This window comes from Lepisosteus platostomus, chromosome 27, assembly GCF_059453375.1.
Source record: "Lepisosteus platostomus isolate fLepPlt1 chromosome 27, fLepPlt1.hap1, whole genome shotgun sequence".
NCBI lineage: Eukaryota > Metazoa > Chordata > Actinopteri > Semionotiformes > Lepisosteidae > Lepisosteus > Lepisosteus platostomus.
Genome location: NC_142637.1, coordinates 6,838,312 through 6,861,116, shown reverse-complemented (window position 1 = coordinate 6,861,116; position 22,805 = coordinate 6,838,312). Strand labels below are relative to the sequence as shown.

The 22,805-nt window shown below is 46.6% G+C and overlaps 3 protein-coding genes across 9 annotated transcripts in view; 1 reads left to right on the top strand and 2 right to left on the bottom strand.

Annotated features, from left to right (window-relative positions):
* Positions 1-1,039: 1,039 nt before the first annotated feature.
* gpx4a (glutathione peroxidase 4a) lies at positions 1,040-10,808 on the bottom strand. 3 transcript variants are annotated; one of them, XM_088621826.1, is made up of 7 exons: positions 10,652-10,808; positions 5,680-5,774; positions 4,895-5,039; positions 4,530-4,681; positions 3,871-3,895; positions 2,548-2,607; positions 1,040-1,352 (listed from the first exon to the last, which is right to left on the bottom strand). In XM_088621826.1, the coding sequence occupies exons 1-7, from the start codon at positions 10,715-10,717 to the stop codon at positions 1,320-1,322; spliced, it is 576 nt and encodes a 191-aa protein (XP_088477952.1). In that variant the 5' UTR covers positions 10,718-10,808; the 3' UTR covers positions 1,040-1,319. The 3 variants fall into 3 exon arrangements, 2 of the variants coding, with proteins under 2 accessions (XP_088477952.1, XP_088477953.1); XM_088621827.1 differs by lacking the exon at positions 10,652-10,808 and adding an exon at positions 6,775-6,954; XR_015930777.1 differs by lacking the exon at positions 3,871-3,895 and having other exon boundaries at positions 2,548-2,632.
* An 850-nt stretch (positions 10,809-11,658) lies between these two features.
* On the top strand, positions 11,659-16,129 carry polr2eb (RNA polymerase II, I and III subunit E, b). Its single transcript, XM_088621825.1, has 8 exons — positions 11,659-11,827; positions 12,041-12,215; positions 12,713-12,828; positions 13,324-13,404; positions 14,162-14,220; positions 15,215-15,293; positions 15,446-15,521; positions 15,912-16,129. The coding sequence occupies exons 1-7, from the start codon at positions 11,771-11,773 to the stop codon at positions 15,509-15,511; spliced, it is 633 nt and encodes a 210-aa protein (XP_088477951.1). The 5' UTR covers positions 11,659-11,770; the 3' UTR covers positions 15,512-15,521; positions 15,912-16,129.
* Positions 16,130-19,495: 3,366 nt separating this feature from the next.
* Positions 19,496-22,805, bottom strand: part of arhgap45b (Rho GTPase activating protein 45b) — a 37,014-nt gene continuing 33,704 nt past the window's right edge. For 4 of the 5 annotated variants that reach the window (XM_088621822.1, XM_088621824.1, XM_088621819.1 and 1 more), the window contains exon 23: positions 19,496-22,544. In XM_088621822.1, the coding sequence (XP_088477948.1) occupies positions 22,069-22,544 (476 nt within the window). In that variant the 3' untranslated portion in view covers positions 19,496-22,068. The remainder of the gene's footprint in view (positions 22,545-22,805) is intronic. The other variant, XM_088621821.1, reaches the window with a different exon arrangement.

Genomic DNA, 22,805 nt, shown 5'->3' with positions numbered 1-22,805 from the left:
GCTGTCCCACACCTGCTTTTTTGTTGTAGCCAAATTCTCTTACACTTTAAGTTGACTTAATGTTTAATCTGAACCTTTTCATTGTTTCCTGTTCTAAGAAGTGTTGAAACCTTTTTTAACTTGTACATTTCATAACAAAGCTCTTAGGTTCTGAGTCAAAAAAAATCCCAAGTATTCAAATCAGCTTGTTAAATGTTAAATTAAGGCTTTAATTAAAAAGATCAGCTCACGTGGATTGGGATTTCTAAATTTTCCATTAGTGTTTTTCTCAATCCTGGGCCTGGTGGTTATCATTCAGCCCCAACTTCATAACTGAAGCCTTACATGATCCAGTACCTGAGTACTTTTGTAACTGTGACTGTTCCTGCTTTTCATTCCAATTAAGGCAGTATGCCTTAACAGACCAAGTACATCAATAATTCATTCATAATTGGAAAGCATAGTCCCTACTGATACTCGGCTCCTGTTGGGACTGCTGTACAGATATTCACTAGGGCTGTAGTCCATTGAAGTTTTAAAGTCAACAATTCTTAATAGGTAAAGACTAAAGACTTACAGAAAGTCATAGGATGGCCCAAGTAAGTGAATGTCTGATGAGGTTATTAGTTCACAGTGGACTGAAAAACAGGCTCCCAGAATGAGAGGTCTGATCTAATTTAATATGGAATTGTAATACTTCTAACTAGACCCTAAGGGAGTTTTATAATTGTACCTTTAATAACAATGTCTTAGTTGATCAACTTTGAAAAACACAGATGTAGCTGAGACTAGGTTTAGGGACTAGCCTGGTTGAAAGACTGAGTACAAGACTGGTGTCTTTATTCACCAGACAAAAAAAAACACAAAGGATCCTGTAATTAGCAGCCTAAAACTATTGCTCAAACTCAATAGTAAGCGGTAACATTTTTTCTGTAAACATGGTGGGATGCTTAAAAAAAAAACAATACCCATATTAAAGTACTCAAGAAAACATTTAAAACCCAATCAAACAGATACAGGAAAGCGTACCCATGTCACATGGAAACACAGGAGCCACAGATCAAATGTTTTGTGTTTATTGTTGGTCATGGCATAAACATGGCTTGGGATATACATATTTATACTGAAGTGTCCTCTCGTGTGGCACAGCTGGGGGGGGTTGTAGCTCCTCCCAGGGAGGGGGTGCACGCCGTAATTCATCAGGCCTGCCCTCCCCGTTAGACGGGTTTAGGGGCAGGCCGTCACTGGTCTGGGGGGGACAGCAGACCCCCAGCTTTCCACAGGCGAGGACAGGAGAGAAGGATGGAGACCGTGTGGGATTCCAGGTCATCCGGGACCACCTACAGGTACTTGGGGAGGTCCTTTTCAACCACCTGAGGGAGAGACGGGAAGAGCAGAGACAACGTCACAACAGGGGCCCATTACACACCTGCAGGAATTCTGCCCAGCTGCAGTCCGAGGTGGACCTGGAACTGAAATTACCCCTGAGCTGGCGAGAGAGGAACAACAAGCAAACGGAAACAATACAGCTTAGGGAGAAAGTAATGTACCAAAATAACATTGAGGGTAAACCTTGTTATAGCCAAGTTATCATTTGCATAACTGAATACTTAATTGGCTGCAATTTAGGACTTATTGGAACATTCAAATGTATTCAGCTGTTAAACATCCTGGAGTTGGCCTTTTAGCAATTGCGTTTTTAAAAGGAACATGAACCACCCATTTCTGCAGAATAAATCTTACAAGAGGTCTTATCAAATAACTGTTAAGGGTTTAATTAAAGAAATGAGCTCAGCAGGTGTGGGGAGGGCCTAGGTCGTTTCTAGAAGGACAATGAATTGTTGTACAAGTCTGAGTCCCCCCCCTCCTCTATTGTGTCAGGCAGCGAGGCCAGATCCAGGTTACTGCGGTCAGCCTCAGCGGTTAAAAGCAGACCCACAAACATCAGGGGATTTCGGGAGCACAGGGAAGAGGCGTCCCTGGCACCACGAGCTTTGGGTGAAGGGTTGGTTTCAGCTGCTGTGAACAGAAACAAAGCCCTTGTTATCCCGCCAACACAGCTGGAACGTCCTGTTGACAAACAGGGCCCTGTCTCCGCGTGACTCATTCCCGCCAGCACACCACAACAATCACGAGCCTGCCCTCGTCCGGAGCCGGGCCCTTCAGCACCACCCCTCTTGGGCTGCAGCCCAGTTCGGAGCCCGTGAAGCTGATGGGACCTCAGGTGCAGGTCCCACAGGAATTAGGACACACTTCAGTTGTGTAACCGAATGGGCTGGGGGAGGGGGGATTGACTCCAACAGAATACTTTGCGTTTTCTTAACTCCACAAGCCTACATTACAAACACTCATATGACTTCCCACTTCATAATCCTTGCACAATCTCCACCCTCCCTGTTCAGCCTCTGCATTGTAGCTCTCAGCTCCTTTGAAAGGCTGAAGAGTCACTACTGCCAGTGCAGAGGAGGTGGGGGGGGGGGAACTGAGATACAGAAAGCAGGAGGACACACACTGGAGGACTCCAGTTCAAACCCCACTGGTGCCGAGAAAGTTATCCATTCTACTTACAACTGGATCATCCATCGGAGAGTACCTCTTCACCACTTGCCCATTTCGGTCAATAAGAAACTAGTGAAAGAAAAAAAGAAGTGAACTTATTCAAAGCCTTAATCTCACAACTGAAACTTGACCCCAGAGAAATAAACCGGGCACAATTCTGTATAACAATTTTCAAGGTTGCACTCGTCGTGTAAATTACAATGGCATTTAGGTGCAATGTACCTCAAACGCACTCCTGTGACACACTAACACACTCCAAATGAAAGCAGTTTCACCCTGCACTGCTGCCCGGACTGCTTCCAAAAGTGTGGCCCGTTTCCTGTCCAGCAGGCAGTGTAGCTCACTCGCAGTCCTTAAAACTGCCAACCGGGGACTCGGGTCAAGCAGAACATTCTTACTGTAGAGCTCAGCAGCCTGTGACAGAACAGCGTGTACAACCCTGTACTACTACCCATTCAGCAGCGTGTCACTCAAAGGAAGTGGAAATCAGAATTCTATCCAACAGTTTGTAACCTGATTATCTCGCACTTCAAGGGAAACTGCAGTTCCAATTTTACAGACCGGTTAGATAAAATAAATTAATTGATGGAATCTGACAAATTCCGAATTAAGCATAAAATCGGGAAATTTGTGAAAGTTCTGTAAGTCGCCATGTTATCGCAAACCCCTGGCCTCACCACGGGCGAGAGTGTCCGTGCAAATTGTCATAGTCCCTGTGATGTACGAGCGAATACAGTGCAGGTTGCGCAGCAGACATTTCACCACAGAAATGTCCCAACATGATCTGCACCCAGAATTAACAAGCAGTATTTGGTCTGCAAAACCGTCTCCAAGTCGAGAGCGATATTTCTAATGGATTAAAAGAGATGCATTCACAAGCCTGCTGGTTTACAAATGTTTGGTTGCCTCATTCTAAGCCACCAAAAAAAAAAAAAACAGCACTGCGATACCTGGAAATTGTCTCCTTTGGGACGTAAATTGAAGGTTTTTACAAGTTACTATGTACATTTCACTTTCACTGTGGTTTAAAATGCACTCATCAATGCCGATTCTTTCTAACCCTGGAATTAAAGATAGCTCTGCAGTTCCCCTTTAATGCAGTGCAAAACAGAGCGCAAGAGCCGAGTCACAGGACCATACAGAGCAGACGGTTATAAACCAATTTGTGCGCCGATTGGACATGCATGGCCATGAAACCTGATGCACAACGATCCACTGGGCATCTGACTGCATTGCTAATGCCTACAAAGCTGGCAGATCAGGGACGAGAGACTGCGGGTCGGCACTTTCTCAAGAACCTCACTTCACCACAACAGAAAGTGAAACTCTTACCTTGGTGAAATTCCACTTAATGTTACTGCGAAGAAAGAAGAAGAAAAAATGTTCACAAGAAGCATGCAAGGCGCTGTTAATCTCATATCAGTTTACTTTATTACCAGTCAGCTGCAAATTGGGCCGAGATTATAGTGTGTGGCACCTTAGAGTCTCATGTCATATCATAATAAGATTAGCGCTGGATGTAGAACAAGCTCCAGATGTTTAAACCGTTCAAAGTAATCCTTTATTAATGGCATAGCACCTCTGCAGCTTCCTAAATTTACACACTGGAGCAGCATTTCGGAGGAACACTAGAGTTGGATCATATTTGTCTACAAAATAAGGAAGAAAGGAGGCGTCGGACAGTGATCGTGGGCTGGAAATGAAGAGGCAGTAAAAGGACTTCGGAGATGGAATGATGGGATAGACACCTGTGCCGTACTCCCCTCTAATAGGTCAAGTCCAATACCAGTGCGTCAAGAAATGCACTGGGGAACTCCTCGCATTATGAAGTGAGGCCACTCAAGTCCTGCAGGGCCATAGAGGAGTTTGGTTTAGGTGCGTTAAAGACCCTCGTCCCCCCCCCAACTGCTCGAGCCGTCCGAATCGGCTGGACAGCTCCCCGGCCTCCGGCCTCCCAGAGGAAGTCAGCCTGCGCCCTTTCCCCGACTCACTTTCCCAGCGTCCCCTTCCCCTTGGGCTGCTCCTTCATCCACTTCCAGAGTGGGTCCGCGCCCTCCCCGTTCACATCGATCTTGCTGAACAGGTCGAACTCGGCCTTGTAGGACTTCGCAAACTCCTTGATGTCTCCCTCCGTCCCCGGCTCCTGGAAGAAGGGTGGAATGCTCTCCGTTAGGCCGTGCATATCTGCTCCCAGCGTCCCCGGTGAGTCATGAACATCCCACTCCCCCTTTGCATTTGTTCCTTTACAGCTCAAAACGTGACGGATGAGGCTATTTATCCTCGATCAACCGTCTGCTGGGTGAGCTACCAGGTGCATCTCAACTACAACTCATCCCGGGGTCAATCCGAGCTTCACCTGTTTTCCGAACTGGTTGCAGGGGAAGCCCAGGATCCGTAAACCCTTCTCAGCGTACTCGTCGTGCATCCGCGCAAGCTGAGTGTAGTTTACGGGCGTCTTGCCTCACTTGGAGGCTACGTTCGTGATGATGCAGACGTAGCCCCTGCAGAGCAGAGCAAACCGCAGCGTCAGATAGGGAGGGAGCAGAGGGGAGCCGCACGCCGCACCAGCGCGGCAAACCCAGAAACGTACCGGACTGGAATAAAGAATTGAGCTATGGGCAGGGCTCAAGAACCACCTTGCCACTGGCAGATTTCCTCGGTGTGCAATGGGGTTCATGCTAAGTTTTGTTAGGTTCTGTGCATGCTTAAGAAGAGAGGCAGACTGCTGTTGAGTGGAGTTAAGAGCAGAGAGAGTACAATATGTGCCATTTCAGGACCCCTGGAAAGTGGGAAACAGTCTGTGTCAAACATACTGCTGTATTATGCATGGTGATCTTTCAGTTGAGCCGAAATATTATACTCAAGAATTTCTCTCCTAAACGTGACACTAATGGGAAGGAGGTGCCAAGGTATAAAAAGTACCTTGTGTCGCTCATGGTCAGAGCACAGCATTCCAAGTCCCTGGTTTTGCTCTCCAGGAAAAGGCCCAGCTGTAATTAAACTTATTCCCACATTTCCCCGAGCTGAGCTGCGGATTCTTGTGTTGCTGCCTCATCAGCTGGAAGGGTGGTGTGTTCCTGAGCCCTGCAGCTGGTGTGAAAGAAGTGGACCCCCCCCACCCCCCAGACAAACCCAACCCACCTGTACTGGTCCAGGGACACCTCCCTGCCATCGATGTCCTTGGCCGTGAACTCGTAAATGGACTTGGCTGCCCTGTAGTCTTCCGCCTGGGCAGACTGAGGAGAGAGCAACACCACAGCTGGTAAACACTGCAGAGTCACCTGCACAAATAGGGGTTTGACAGACACTCGAGTAATGATCAAAAAAGACAAATTAATAGAGCACCAGCGCAGAAGCCAAGACTGCAGAAGCCAGCTCTAATCCATCCTCATCATTGCTGCACAACTACCATTCTAAAGAACCTCAACATATACTGGAGTAAACTGACAATCAACCAAACAGCCAACGAGCCCTTCTTTACGCAACTTGATCAGGACCTTGACCCTGGGATCAGTCAGGATTAGCGCTCGCTCTGCCATCTGGAACTGCTTCAGCTCCACACACAGCCCACAAGTTTAGACGAGCTGATAGCGCTACACATGAAGCTCATAATATCCGACTAGGGACCGAGATGGATCAGCTACTGCACCACTTTGTATTGGCTGCCCAGGTGTGTTAAAAGAAACATGTTCAAGACTGACAAATGACAAGCTGGATCTCACAAAAACGTAGCTCTAGTAACAGTTAAAGCAGTAATAACAGTAGAAAAAAAAGTAAAACTGAATCAAGTGCTAAAGATCATAACATGCACATACTGCATCTCCAGTCTGTGTATAAGACGTCTAAAGCTCTTGTATATTATGAACCTGAAATTAAAAAATAAGATTCTTTTCTGCAACATTTCCTTTAGAAAAGGCCCAATATGTGCCGTTAACTATCCCAGGATTCCAGGCTGATACAGCATGCACAAGCATTCCTGTTGACATCCCAGACGTGCAGCCCATCACCCCCTTTACACGGAGACAGGGCAAAATCTGCAGAAAAACAAGGTTAGCATTTTGAAATCAAAGTACCACAATCAAGCACATTACACCTCGTCTGACAGAAAGCAACAGGCCAGAAGCAAGAGCCGTTCAGTCCCAGAGGAAACCCATTCCCGTGTGGAAAAAGCACTCCGTCCACAGGAATGAAACACTTTCATCCCAGTCTCTGGTCCGCAGAGCTGCAGTGTCTTACCACACTCTGAAGGAGCACGCAGAGCAGTGCCACCCGTCTCAGGCAAGGCATGACAGTCCTGGATTTACAGCTACTAACGCAGCAGTAAATTCGATTAGTCCAAGGAGCCACAGCTGACTCAAAGAAATCCCCAGCTCAACCCGTTTTATTCTGGACCCTGCCCATCCATACAGCTCCGCATTAGTCACCACTTCAAACCGGATTCGCCCAGCTGATAGAGCTGATCAATGTCCTGCACTGTGTGTGGACTAAACCCATGTAACTGCAGAGGATCCAAGCAGTTCAGCGAGCAAAACATAAGAAAAGATACTGTTATCTTCCTGTGGCCATGACAGCCTCAAGATAAACACATTACAAGTCATAAAGCTTGCTGGAACCGAGGACAAAGGTTACAATACATATTTAGGAAGATGTCCCAACACTAAATAACACTGGACAGCGCTGACTTGACAAGACCACACCCACAAACGCACACTGGAGAGCAAGACGTCTCCACGTCTCACATTCGCGTTCTGAGAAAATGGGGGGAAAAAAATCCAATCATGTGAGCACTGAGGAAGCAGACAGGCTCTTGGGGATATTTCGTAATTGGACTAAAGAGTCAAAATGCTTCCTCGCTTCTTCCTGAAAGCCTGTTTCAGCCACAGCTGGCCTCCTGCAGTTGGGCCGGCTTCTCTCGAGAAGTCTACCTATCCAGAACCTGCCTGTGAAATACTCTCGTGCTCACAGTCATGTCCTGTTACCTTAGAACATCCCGTCTCCCTTCTGAGCAGCACAGATGCCCATTCCAAGCCGATCCATCATTATCGATATTGAAACTCCATTGTGTAAGAGATGCTGTGGCACATTCAGCTGTACCACATGGCGTGGCAGAATAAGAAAAGGAAGGGCAGCACAGTGGCGCAGGTGTCAGCAGTGCTGTGTCACACTGCTGGGGCCCTGGGTTCAATTCCTGGGAGTTTGCCGTCTGCGTGGAGTTTGCATGTTCTCCGTGTGTTGACGTGGGTTCCCTCTGGGGGCTCCGATCTCTCGCCACATTTCACACGGAGTGGGAGGTCAACTGACTGGGCCCTGGTGTGAGTGTGTGCGTGTCGGGGTGTGTCCTGCGATGGGCTGGCGTCCTGTCTAGGGGGGTACCTGGACCTCCTGAATTGGATGAAGTGGTTAGAAAAAGTGGTGGATGAATAAGAAAGGTTACAAAAAAAAGAGAAGGGCATTCAGCAGATCCAGTTCATCTGGTAATCAGCAGGTAATCGATCCGAGGATCTCTCCCAACTGTTTCCTGAAATTAGCAGGGCATCAGCTTCAACAACATGGCCGGGTAGCATGTCCAACACTCCTACAACCCTTTCTCCCATTTTTAGTTTTCAATGCTCTTCCATCATGATGCATTTCCTTGGCTTGTAGCCGCACTGGTGTCATAACGAAGAGCAAATGTTTAGCATTCTGCATCCTGGGTAGTGTTGGGGAAGGATATGGATTGCTCCTTGTTATAAAAAGTATTTTCATAGGATCTCATGCTAGACATACTGGGGCAAAGGTGTAGTTAAGACTCTGGATTCCTGACAAGAGGATTGCAGGTTCAAATCCAACATGAGGGCACAGCTGGCATAGACTTGAGAGAGTCTCAACCTGAATTCCTCTAGTTCATTTTTAATATTAAATCTAAACCAGCTGCAATGCAGTTTATTTGCACATCCTTTTGTTTAAAAAAAAAGTAATCTCGGTTGTTTGCAAGCGCCACAAACACTAAGCTTTAAAAGTGCAGTCAGAGAATAAAAATGTTTTTTCAGTCTGTCCCTGAAACTTGAGGTTTCTTCCACTCTGTGACACTTCTCAGTTGCCCAAGACCCACACACACACAGTTCTGCAATTACACCAAGCCTACTGCTGCTATTAATACTGAAGGAAAGTTAAGCAAACATGCAATAAGCTTGCAACACAGCTGAAGACTGAAAAATTCCAAGATCGGAGGCTGCCTGCGTGTAACTGAGAAAATTACATCTTCGTGACCCGAGAAAACCAGAGCCTCGCAAACCCCTTTTAAACGTTTCTGGGGTAACGGACGCTTAAACCACTGTCAGATTTCACCGAGTCGTCCACACAAACACACGCTTGAACAAGGGGAACTCGCACCAGCAGGACACGAAAACCAGTTTAGTATCAACCGCAGGGCTAAAACGGTTTCTACCGCCTAACCAAGACACGAGTTCTTACACACTTCATAAGCGTGCCCAGAAAGACAAGGAAGCCAATTATCTTTAAACACATATGTGTGTGTGTGTAACTGGCAACTGCAGGGCAACCTCTGATGTCCGTCTTTAAACGAAAATTTAATTTAATAGGCGTTTCAAAACAGCTTGGCCTTCTTTTGAGACATTTATTCAGTTACTAGAGGGGGTGGGAGTAATAGAACCGTAAATGTAGAGGGGGTTAATTGATGGCAGACTCCAAACACTGACTTTTGCCCCACACACACGCGCACGCTCTCGGCCTGCAGAGAACAGCCGTAGTCAAGCGCGCGACTGAGCTGACGTCAGGGCGAGGGCGCGCGCGCGCTGGCGGAATAAATAAATCAGTTTTCTGAGAGCTATTGACTCTATGCAAATGAAGCGCTTCTCACAATGCTCTCCTGTTCCACTCGTTTGTCAGGGCTAGGAGCAAAGCCCACAGCTCTGATCATGCCATTTGTTTTGCAGCAGTTGGATTAGAATCGAAGAGTCTCTGGGCAGCAAAGCTATTCTGCCTCTCGAGAGCCTGATATTTGAGGCAGGTCTTCATTTGTGCGATTGGTAAGGGCTTGTAAATGAACCAAAGGGCGCACTGAGAAGCAGTAGGAGAAATCACGTGTCATTGTATGCACGCAAGATAGAATGAGTTACAGATCGAATAATCTGTAACTCATTCTGTTACTTGATAGTTAAATCGCATAAAACCGCCTTTCTAATGTAATATAATCGTACTTGTCGCGTTTATTGTCGTTAAATGACGTTTTTAAATAATGGATTGAGACAGAAAGATCATCACAGTCCTAATTAAACTTGATTCATTGCTACAATGACGTATGTTAATAATACAGGTGCGATTTTAAGCAATAAAAAGATTTTTAAGGACAAGGCTCTTCCCGCTTTGTTGTTAAGTTTTTTTTTTTTGTTTTTGCTGCCTTGCGGTTTCTAAATCGCACGCAGCATTGCTGGTGCATCACCATCCTGCGGATTACACACAACCTACCCAAACAAATTCCCAAGATCTTTACAATCATGAGGCGAGCGACAGAGGTTTCGGCAGAAAACACCAATGAAGGCCCGCTCCACCGTCTGCCTGAAAAGCAGCACAGCAGTAAAGCCCAGTTCTCACAATACTGTCGCCACCTGCTCGACCAAGTCTGCGATCTGCTCTCAACACCGCAGTTTCCGTCATGTGCAGAATGACGGGGAACCAATAATAAAGTATATTTAGTGCACTGACGTGATTCATGTCTTATAGTATTAGGCGTGTGTATTGCCAGAATTATAATAATTAATTAATAATTGTTTACACTTATATAACGCTTTTCAGGACACTCCTCCAAGGCGCTTTATAGGTAATGGGGACACCCCCTCCACCACCGCCGCCAATGTGCAGCATCCACCTGGAAGAATTAGGCTAGTGCGCACCAATATCATTACTTAATAGTTTAACAGTCCAGAGTATTGCAAACCCTACAGTGACAGAAAATGACCGTACGAAGCTTCACTGATCTTCTTCAAAAAAGTACTGCTTACTGACTCAGCGTATCTAAAAATATCGACTTCGAAAGCAACGAAGTGTAGGACCAAGCAAAGAGACAGATAATCACACAGGCAATCAGATTACAAACAGAACGCGAATGCCTTACCATAGCTCGTACAATCGCTCTGCTCGCCACCAGTCCGAAACACAGAGACCGTGTAACTATCTGCATCGCCCCACGGAGACTTAACTCTCCCGGCCAGGGCCCGCCCCGGAAAGAAGACGTTGGGGTCTTGGGCTATTTCCGGTTCAAGCAACTGCCTCACTGGGGTGGCCATTTTGGACCTAGTTCCTCTCCAAAGGGACGCGCAGAAACTAGCGCTGTCCCCGAGCCAAAATGGCAGCAGTTCAAAGCGCTTTACAGGTAATGAGGACTCCCCTCCACCACCACCAATGTGCAGCCCCACCTGGATGATGCGACGGCAGCCATAGTGCGCCAGAACACTCCCCACACATCAGCTATCAGTGGGGAGGAGAGCAGAGTAATGAAGCCAATTCATAGAGGGGGGTTATTAGGAGGCCATGATTGGTAAAGGCCGATGGGAAATTTGGCCAGTACGCCGGGGTTACACCCCTACTCTTTTGGAGAAACGCCCTGGGATTTTTAATGACCACAGAGAGTCAGGACCTCGATTTTACGTCTCATCCGAAGGACGGCGCCTGTTTACAGTATAATATAATAATAATAATAATAATAATAATAATTGCTTACACTTATATAGCGCTTTTCTGGACACTCCACTCAAAGCGCTTTAAAGGTAATAGGGTCTCCCCTCCACCACCACCGTCACTATACTGGGGCATTAGGACCCACATGAGCCGCAGGGTGAGCGTCCCCTGCTGGCCCCACTAACACCCTAACACCATGTTGAACGATTATTTTAGGTCTTTATTGGACCTTAAAAAATGGAGAACTCAGTAGTACGTGGAAATAATAGCTAATAGCACCTTTAGGCTCAAATGGGCTTCTAAAATAGGTCATAAGCGATTTACTGATCTAATTGTCAAAAACGTATTGCTATTATTTAAGAATAATACGATTTAAATATATTCTCAGGTAAGTACGAAAGCTGATGGTGAAAATTACAGGCAAATGCTTGGATGCCAGCAAGGGGTCCATTGTGGCGACGGAGCGACGGAAGTCAGCTTGTTTGCGCGAAAGGAGGAAGCGTGTTGGAGGAGAGCGATTGAAGTTTTTTTCTGTTTCTTCTGAAAACAACGTACAATGGATGATGAGGAGGAGACATACAGATTATGGAAAATCAGGAAAACTATCATGCAGGTAAGAATGGAGCGAGTCATTTATTCTTTCCGTAAAAAAAAAGAAGATAATTTGGGTATGCGCCGGTGTTCGCGTGTAGCTCTTCCGTGGGACACGTCTAGCCCCTTTCACGATCTCGGAATTGTACCATAAAAAAAAAAGTTTTTTCAAAGATTAAAAAAAAAAGGTATTTCTCAGCCCGTGGTGACGGCTGCTGTGTTGATCGCCTTCTAGCTGTGTCATGACCGGGGTTACCTGGTGACCCAGGACGAGCTGGATCAGACCCTGGAGGAGTTCAAGAGCCAGTTCGGGGACAAGCCCAGCGAAGGCCGCCCCCGCCGGACGGACCTCACCGTGCTGGTGGCTCACAACGATGACCCCACTGACCAGATGTTCGTCTTTTTCCCAGGTGGGAGTTCGGAGTGCTTCACACCCACATGTACACATAGTCGCGCCACGTACGTCTAAACCAACGTTTGCCAAGCAGATCATCAGGCAACAGTCAAATATTCTGACATGCAAGTGTTGGCGACATAGCCAACGTTTAGAAACTTCGTGTCCAATCTTAATCACTCTGGGAGCCGTCAGGGTCCATGCCTTGCTGACTTCTCGAGATGGGGAACCAGTTCAGCCCTCTGTGTGCCTGGGAGATGGAACAAACTGTGCAGCACATCCTAGGGGATCCACACTCAGTGGAGAACTCCTCAGCACAGCTGCACCAGAAGCTATCGCTGGCCCCAGGGACTTTGCATGTGTTCAGTAAACTGTCCACAGGACTTGAACTGTAATTGAAACCTCAGCATCTCTGGCATGTATAAGGGAGGGTCTCAGATCTCGTCCAGTGTTAACTTCAGAAGAGCCTCTTTTTACTTTGAGAATGACCAGGCACATGTGCTCTTTCCACAGAGGAGCCCAAAGTTGGCATCAAGACTATTAAGATGTACTGTCAGCGCATGCAGGAGGAGAACATCACACGAGCAATCATCGTGGTGCAAATGGGCATGACACCCTCTGCCAAACAGGTACGACCCCCCTCCCCCTTAAAAACCCCCCAGTATCGCTCAGACATCGCAGTTAGCCATGTTCACTTTCACCTGATCCTCCGTTAAACCAACATAACATGTTTAACCTGCTGCAACATTCGCACTGTGAGGTGAGGACATAAGATCCTTTCAAGTCCACATGCAGTTATATATTTAGATCGATAGAGGTTGATATTTTTTAGCAGAATAAGGGATGGAAGTTAATTTAAATTAGCAAGACTTCTCATTCAGTGAACACGCAGAGTTAAGCGGGAGATGAAAACAGCGAACATGAATAATGTGCAGTAACGTTGTAGAAACTGTAAGCCCAAGGTGACACAAGCTTTGTTTCCAATGAAGGATGACATCGGTGATCTGAGACTTGTACCCATCGTGTGAGTAAAAGAAGCACACAGTGCCCACTAGAGGGGGGAGGGGGGAAGGTTTTGACGGTGGTGTGGTGTTTCAGCTGCATTGTTTCCTGTCCTTCTCCAGTCGCTGGTAGACATGGCCCCCAAGTACATCCTGGAGCAGTTTCTCCAGCAGGAGCTGCTCATCAACATCACAGAACACGAGGTGAGGAGAGCTTCAGCGCAGGCATGGCGAGCTGCCCCCAGAGCTGCGGCTGCCCCCACTGCCAACAGCACTGTGGAACTCTGGAACAAGCTACCCAGCCTTATTGTTGAAGCTGTCGCCATGGTTTCTTTCACAAAACAGCTGGATGAGATCCGTCAGTCATTTAGCTACTAAACACTGTACAGATTAGACATGCAGAATGGCCTCCTCTTATTTGTAACTGGAAGAGACTTTGATCTCTATTATTTTTAAGTTAATAACTGCAGATATCACATTTGTCTCTTGACGGGGATAAATGTAGTTATGAACTGGCCGATGCTTTTAGCCAAAGCTGCTTTTGTGCCAATTTGTACAGGAGGGTGTTTTACAAGAGCGGTCTGAGTGAAGTATCTTGTGCAAGTCGTATCTTGCACAACTGCAATGCCCCACGTCCTGTGACCCCTAATGTGTTCTTCTAAATATTTCTTTTCGTTTCTGCTGCTTATTATATGCATGCCGTTGTACAGCACTCTGGGTTGCTTGAAAAGAACTCCTGAGTAAAATTGCATGAGGTTCAATAAGAGACGTGTATTATTTACAGTTGTGTACCTTTTGGATTATCAAGTGCAGGGAAAAAAATCATACGTGTTTATATAACGGAACAAAGGAAGTGTAAGAAAACGGGGATCGGAGCTGTTTGATTTTGCTAGTGCTGTGTTTTCTTGTTCTGCTGTGCTGTCAGGACTATGAGCTGGTTTCCCTTCTGCTTGTCTTGCAGCTGGTTCCAGAGCACATAGTGATGACTAAAGAAGAGGTGACGGAGCTGCTGGCTCGATAGTATCCTTCCTGCGCAGTTTGACCCACATGTCTACTTCACACTCAGCTCGCCATGTGCAGAGAACGTTTTCTTCTGGATGTTCTGGGAGTTGTGCCTGACAATATCACAAAACATACAAATCGCCACAGAAGTCTGTCTCTTAGACTCTGCTAATTAGCACTGCTTTGCCTCGATACTTAACCCCTGTTCTCTGTACACTGTACTGGTGTCCTGTGACCTTTAGAGTGGACGTCCAAATCATCCTGCTCAGGTATAAGGCGACACTGAACACTCCTGTACTGTGTTCTGCTGCCTCGGACCTTTGCTCTTAATACTAGGCTCTACACGATGGGCAGCAGAGCCTCTCGTGCAGCAGCTCTATGTGAAGCTCACTGCGCAGGTCCATTAGAGACTCTGCAAGGCCAGTGTTCTATGCAACTTGCTCTCATGGAGCGCAAGCTGGGGTCCGCGAAAAGACAAATTCCTAATACAAGAAATGGTATATGGCCCCAATAAAGTGATCCTATCTTATTAACAGTGGTGCAGCAGTTAGCATTGCTGCCTTGCCGCACTGGAGCCCTGGGTTCAATTCTGGACCTCTGCTGCTGTCTGTGTGGAGTTTGCGTGTTCTCCCCATGTTCAAATGGGTTTCCTTCCAGCGTCCAAAAATGTAAACTGGCTTCTAGAAAAACTGGCCGTGGCGTGAGTGTGTGTGAGTCTGTGTTTTGTATGTGGCCCTGCGATAGTCTGACGCCCCATCCAGGGTGTACCCCGTCTTGCGCTCTGCTCCCCTGCTCCCCTGAACTGGACGACGCAGTTAGATGGGTGGATTAACTAGTAGAGACGATATACAGCGTACTGCAAAATAGTTGTAACTAGGTGTTTTTGTAGCACTGATGGCTGAAGAAAGAAAGCATTGTGGACCCCCAGCCCCAGCAGGGTTCGGTTACCATGGCAGCCACATTGCCCACCCAAGCCATGCTGCTGTTTCCTGAACTCCCCCCCCCAACACAGCAAACTGAAGGAGAGCCAGCTACCCAGGATCCAGGCCGGTGACCCGGTAGCTCGCTACTTTGGGCTGAAGAGAGGACAGGTGAGGGTCTGTCCCACTTACTCGGCACGAACGAGAGCAGGCCGACATGACCACGCTGATCACAAAGCAGTACGCTTGCCTCTTTCTACAGTATGTTGCACAGTATCCAGTGTAAAAAGTCAAGTCTTTTTTGTTCCCTGCTTGTGTATCAGGTCGTGAAGATTATTCGTCCCAGTGAGACCGCAGGAAGATACATCACCTACAGGCTGGTACAGTAGAGGCACCTAGGTAAGTTGTGCCCCAGAAATTAATAAGATAAAAAATAAGTGGGCCATTTCTTATTTCTGGTACATTTGTTCTTTTCTGTTCCTAATTCAGGGACAAGGAGCAGGGATTTATTAGAGAGAAATAGAGTTTTTATCTGCTATTTGTTTTCACTGGTCAGAGGGCAGTAGGTACAGTGCTGTAATGTATATCTAGATCAGTTATGATCTATCAGCCTTGGAGTTACCTCAAGAGCACCCATCTCAGGAACCACAGCATCTTCCAACTTATGTTCCAGAGTGACAAAACTAGACCTGGTGTTGGCTTGGTTAGTTCAAGATCATGGGGATTTCAGTCTGTGCTTTCTGTCTGCTTCCTTATGTCACTTATGGTTGGCTTTTACTTTCTTTTCAGGGCACGGTGCACCTGTCATCACCTCCCTGCTGTGATAGCTGCCCAGATGCCCATCTGGCCACACCCCTTCAGTCTAGACCTCAGCCATTTCAGTTAGTTATATAGCTGAATACTGCATCACTGCAATGTGTATCGTAAGGCTTGGTGGTTCTGAGCCCCTTTTGATTTTCATGGTCTTGTGTATTGTCATTGTTTTTATAAAAAAATATTAAAACTTATTGATTGCGTCTTTCAAAACCTTACCTGCTGTTTTAAAAAACAATGTAAAGGAAAGAAAGAGCTACATGTTCCAGATGCTGATACTTTTCATGTCAAATTCACTGAAAATAACTATTGCCTATGGAATCCAGTCTCCTGCTCTCCAGTACTATGAAGTGGGCTGCTTAATTATGTCAGTCAAGATTAATTGGGGAAAAAAAACAGACAAGTCTCTTGTCACTGACTGAGAAAGCAAATAAGCGTTAAACAAAGTTGGACAGAAGAATGTGTAGTTCCAGTCTACCAGTTCTTACTGTTCACACTTTTTGCTTCTTTAACACAAACTGATTCAGTGACTCTTATTTACTACACATGACCTGCAGCAATTTGCATGCATGCAAGTTATGTAAATCTTGTGTACGTTTATCCGGGTTATTATGGCTACATCATAGGTGACCGCAGCTTGAAACTTTTAACTCACTACTGTCCATATTTCTCCCTTATCCCCACCAGCCCCTCTGCCACAGTATTAATCAACGAAGCAGTGTGTTTGAACTTCTCTCGGAACATGGTCATGGGTCAGGTTTTGAAAATGTTTGGGCACCACACACAAATTTAAGGAACAAAAATGAACAGGCAGAAAGAGGAGGTTGTGGAAACCGGTTCTGATCTTATCGTGATTTAAGTGGCTCCTCATTTTCCCACCACCTAAGAAAATGGAGAAACCCAGCATGATTTAGATTTAAGCTTTCTGAAACCTATGGCCTGCCCTCTGCCTACAATCATCGTTTGGGCATTATTAACGCTAACTTCTTCCACTACTCTGCCAACTATGGATTTGTGGGCTGTTACAAGTTTCTTGTTTACTACCAGTCTTTTGATAGTAACCAAAAAATTGTTTTACCTTTAAATGACATTAATGCATCCATCCATTTTCTAATTCTCAGTCACAGGGGAGCCAGACCCTATCCCAGCAAGCAATGGGCACAACACAAGCTGCACCCTGGATGGGACACCAGTCCATCACAGGGCAGGCCACCAGGGACAGTTTTCCCAGAAGACAGTTTACCTACCAGTATGTTTTTGGACTCTGGGAGGAAGCCCACACAAACCAGACGAGAACATGCAAACTCCACACAGATAGCGGCACCCCAGGCCCAGGATTGAACCCAGGGCCCCAGCGCTGGTGCTGTCATAACTGCTGACATTGTAATGACATGTTCAGTTACAAGTTGCTTTACCCAGAAGAAATATTATCCCTTAAGAGCACACAGCAGTTACTCATCTGAGATAACAGACCTTCTTCTGGCACAGCTAGTCATCGAGAATGTAAATCGAGTTAAAATTCCCTTACCGTCTTTGTTCTCCTTTTTGTGAAAAACGCCATTCCTCTCGCCCAGACAGTGATGGCGGTACAGCGTCATTTGCTATGTTTGCAGACTGAGGTACTGCGTCATTTGCAGTTGCAGACTGAGGTACTGTACAGATCTGCTGGCTCAAAGTCAGCAGTAGACTGAATTGAAAGAATGATTTGCTTGAATTATGCAAATGCTGTTTTTTTTTTGTGGGGCCAGGAGCCATATCACTCTGCCACTCACAACTGGCAGCCCCACTGAAGCTCAGGAGGTGTGAGCCTGGTCAGTAACTGGATGGGAGACCTGGGAAAAACTAAGGTTGCTACTGGAAGAGGTGTTAGTGGGGCCAGCAGGGGGCGCTCACCCTGCAGTCTGTGTGGGTCCGAATGCCCCAATATAGTGACGGGAACACTATACTGTAAACAGGTGTTGTCCTTCGGATGAGACGTAAAAAAACCGAGGTCATGACTCTCTGTGGTCATTAAAAATTCCAGGGCATTTCTTGAAAAGGTTAGGGGTGTAACCCCTGCATCCTGGTCAAATTTCCCATTAATGGCTTCCTTATAATCCCCATCAATGAATTGGCTTCATTACTCTGCTCTCCTCCCCACTGAGAGCTGATGTGTGGGGAGTGTTCTGGCGCACTATGGCTGCCGTCGCATCATCCAGGTGGGGCTGCACACTGGTGGTGGTGGAGGGGATCCCTATTACCTGTAAAGCCCTTTGAGTGGAGTTTCCAGAAAAGCGCTATATAAGTGTAAGCAATTATTATTATTATGCAGCTTTTATTCAATTGTTTTTGGAAAGGTTTTCTCTACATAAAGGTCTAAGCATACCTTTATAGGCATGAATTATAGTCACTTTTGCAAATTGTCTGCCTTTTTTTTTTCCCCACAATTTGTCTTTCTTACACTTGTGTTTCAGGCACATTCAATCCTAATGGGGGTTTCATGTTGTGTACACTAAGGCAGGGGTCCCACAGTTGGGGGCAACCTTGTTGTGAAAGGCACTATATTAAAAATAAATTGAATTGAATTGACAGTCCTGCTCCTTTAAAAGTCTTTTTTCAAAACCAGCGCTGGATGAACAGGGAGAAGCTTTTAAACTGTAATTGGCTCATTAGCCCGTCATGAGCTGGTTCAGGTTGTTACGAACCCAACTGGCCTGAAAGCCCACGAGGACATCAGCCCTCCAGCATCAGCACTGGGGATCCCTGGATAGGCAGTGGCAGGACAGTTTCACAGCTATGCAAGGTGAGTGGGTAAGCATCCTTGTTCTGCGAGAGAAAACCATGCGAGTCCTACAACCCGAAATCTCAAGCATGAAAATAAAATTGCAACCGGAAATGGCCTTTGGGTATACAAATACTGCTGGCAAAGGATTAGAAACGTTCCGGCACTTATTAATAAAAGTGTTCTGTGATCTCAAGGCTGTGACAGATTGTGGTTGCAGCAGCAGGTCACTGAAGAAAGACAAGCTGCAGTGCTCGTGTCTGGAGTTTTAGAGCACCTTCAAAGCTGACAGAGAAGCCTGGAAAGCCGGCTCAGCTTCTGGGCAAGATCGCGAGGCCTAGGGGTTCCTAGAGGAGCTGATCTTGCAGACCCACAGTGCTTACATGACCCCAAAAACTGGTCAGGTCACCCTCATGTTAGCAGACATATAATAGTTCCCTGCTGCTACTCTTTGGTGTTTGGCTGTGGATTTTTGTTCCGTTTAAAAAAAAAAAAAACATTTTGACCAACATCCTTCTGTCCAGTTGGTCATCTCCCTGTTTGATCTTGGTGTGCGAATATCACTCCTCATCCTCACTGAGAAAAGTGAGCTAACAGTTCCATCAGCCGGCAGATTCCACTACTAGATCGTAAATCCAAACCCTGTGTCAGACCATCAGGGGTTAGCAGTTCTAAAATATCTTTTAGACCAATGTGATTAGACCAATCTTATCTTACTGGCTTGGGATACCTGCAAATCCAGGGCTTGTCTGTGGTCTGAAGACACTCGTTTCCCTTAACAAACCACAAGTCCTGAACATAACATTTAAAATCTTTTTTTATTACTGTTTGTACAACAGTAAAAACATTGGATTTCCAGTTAAAAAAAAATATACATATAACTTACAGACAATTCACAAAGCCCTTTCTTATGCATGAAAGACATCTTTTAAAGTGGCCCGGACTCAAGATGAAGCGAAAAACAAATGTAAAAATTCCAGACATCTCCAAAAAACAAGACTAATACAACCTGAAACAGCTGGGATTGTCGAATCACAGTGAAGCCGTATTTTATGTGACCAGTCACACTTTGGCAATTCCTTGTCTTCTGTGCCACTTTTAAACACCAAGGGGCAACATCGCAAAGTGTTGATGCAGCACGCAGACTGCAATCTTCGTTTCAATGGACTGGAAATCTGCAACCCCCATCCCCATTAGTCAAACCCGAAGAGCTCCTTTTACAGAGCCATCAGTTCTGGTCAGGCAACCATTCCAGCTCAGCTGAAACAGCTTTTCTTTGTCCTCTATTTCCAGAGTCACTGATATTCACCTTAGGATCTGGTATCTTAGGTAGGATCTCTTTCCATCCTGGACTCCTAAGGACTTGACGTGCATCAGCTGTTCACTTGCTTGCTCTTTATTACCACTGCTTCCAGGTCTTTTCTCATTGAGGATTATGAGTAATGTGTAAAACCTGGTGGTCTCCAATCCATCTGGATCAGGATTAAACACTGTTGGTTTTAAGCACTCCATTCCAGAGAGTCCATTCCCTCTTTTCTATTTGATTGGCAATTCCAGCATGTTTTTTCACCTTTCGCTAACACACTGTAAGTCCTCCTTCACCGCCCCCCCCCCTAAAAAAAAGACTTTAATTAAGTAGCAAAATCAAAAAGAAATACCAAAGCAGCCTATAGTAATATATTATCCCCCAGATCTTCACTGAGAAAAATGCCCCATCTCCTAGTTTGTCCTCCCGCTCACAAGGGAACCCAGAGAGAACTTGGCATGGTGGGGAAAAAAATTATGATAACTCCTACATAAAACAAAATCAGATCAGTGTAGCCTAGTGAAGTCCCTGAGATCATGTCTTCTGAGAATCTCTCAGAACAGCTGTACGCACATGAAATAACCTCAGACCCGAGCAAGCAGGGTCACTGATGCATGAATCATAATTAAAAAATGTCCTACTTATTAAACATAAATTTATCTTTACTGAATAAACCCATAATGTGGTAACCAGCTCTACTGCAGTGCAGTAACCTTTACTAGCTCTATATACACACAACTCTATACACACATATACAGCCTATGTTCAGTTCCCCACCTGAAGGCCTTGTTGATGTACATATCAATAAAATGATCAATTTTTTACAGTACAGCTTTGATAAAACTCAACAGGGCCCAGCACAGTTCTTTGCTGTGGTTTGTGAAGGAATAATATTTATCTTTGTAACTGAGCCCATGCAAAACTCATACCTAACAGCCAAACCTTTAAGACCGCAAGCAATTTCTGTACTCTGTGCAATGCAAAATTCACTTCATTGTACAGCGGGTGAGTATCCTGAGTACTGTCTGTGCAGCTCAGAATGTGATGATCTCTGAATGCAGCACAGTGCAAACAGCAAGGAATGAACTCTCCAGGACCAGGGAAAAAAATTGATCACGACAACCGAGGCACAGGTGTGACAGTGCAAGCAGAAATTTGTTTGCGAGAAATTCCAGAGGATGGAATGAATTACATTTTTACGGGTTTCTGACACACATAGGAGGAACCTGCAGATTTCACTTCGGCTTGATTTGTTGCCGATTGCTCCAAGCTTTCGGAAAAGTTATAAAAGTGCAAATCTAACAAAAGACAAACGCGTGAAAATGTTTCGGTCACAACTGAGGCAGTTTTCGTTCGATTAGGAAACAGCTGAAGAGGGGCTCCTTGTGCACAAATGCAAAAAAGTCTAGACAATCTCTCAATAAAGATGACTGATATCATTAAAAAACACACCAAGAAAAAGTAGAGAAACCTGAAGTAACTACCCACTTGCGCGAGCGTGTATATACAGACATATACACACAGACGTCTGTACCAAAATCCACTGGGAGAAACTTTCTTCAGTTTTAAATCCCATCTGCACCTCATCTCAGTCAACATCACGTGCTAGCCAGCTAAGGAAATTCACATACAGGTTTAAGGAATGCAGGCTTTAAATCTAGATCTATTGGACTGAGGAGAAAGCTGCTGTTTTCCACACTGCAGGGACGTCAGGAGTGGTTTCCTGTCACTTTACTCGTCAGGAGCTCTCAAATGCATTTCTTTGTGTTGCTCCTCTGTGGCAGGGTAGGCTGCTACAGGCATTGAACATCGGCTCCTCGGTGCCTTTTTTTTTCCCTTAACATAAAAACTGAAAACGGGCGTGAAAGGTATTCACCTCCAGCTTCGGCGTAACAGCGTCACCTGGGTTTGAATGAAATACCAACAAGTAAAAAAAAAGTAGCTAAAACGCAGCAGTTCCCGATTAAGAGAAAATTGGCTGAACGCGTGAGTGCAATTTCTCCAAATCTACTACACTGAAAGAGCAACGAGGCCGCACCCTGTGGAGTGCTGGTCCTTCAGGGGATCTACATGAACTGGGACTTCCTGTCTTCGTGATGGCCAGCCGCCTGCCTCCCTCCCTGCAGGCCCTCCCGGGGCCGCCCCGCGGGGCCCGGCAGAGCGGCGTTGTTTGACTGGTTGGTGTTGAGCTCGGAGAGGGAGGAGCTTGGCTCCGGGCCGGCTGCGGCATTGGCGTCACTGTCCAGGGCGGGCGGCGGCAGTAATGGCGGCGGCGGCGGCTCCTCCTCCTTCTCCTCCTCCTCCTCCTCCTCCTCCTCGTTGTCCGCCTTGCCGGCCGGCGCGCACCCGCCGTGGGCCGACAGGTCGAGGCTGGCTCGCGGGCTCAGCTGGTCGTCCTCGGTGCTCGTCTCGCTCTCCTGCTTCAGCAGCGGGGTGGGCGTGTCCTCGGGGGGCGGGGCGCCGGGCTCCGGCCCCGCCTCCTCCAGCTCCGAATCGGAATCCAGCGAGCGCTCCCGGGAGCCCGAGGAGCCCAGGGAATTCCCTGCAGGGAGAAAAAGGCAGCTTTCGCACCACGGGATCCGGCAGGGCAGGGAGAGGAACACGACGCCTGGGACAGCGTGGTGTCATGATCAGCCACAGGGCTGGCTTGTCGGCTGTCTACAGCATCTCGCCCTGCAGCTCACCACTGGCAGCCCCACTGGAGCCCAGCAGGTGTGAGCCTGGCCAGTAGACGGAGGAGAGACTCCTGGGAAAGACTATGGCTGCTGCTGGAAGAGGTGTTAGTGGGGCCAGTAGGGGGCGC

Bases quoted from the DNA above. Each gene is read 5' to 3' on its own strand.
- polr2eb (XM_088621825.1), top strand. From the start codon at position 11,771: ATGGATGATGAGGAGGAGACATACAGATTATGGAAAATCAGGAAAACT. The intron at 12,216-12,712 runs GTGGGAGTTCGG...CTCTTTCCACAG, and splicing joins GATGTTCGTCTTTTTCCCAG to AGGAGCCCAAAGTTGGCATC. The intron at 14,221-15,214 runs GTATCCTTCCTG...CCCCCAACACAG, and splicing joins ACGGAGCTGCTGGCTCGATA to CAAACTGAAGGAGAGCCAGC.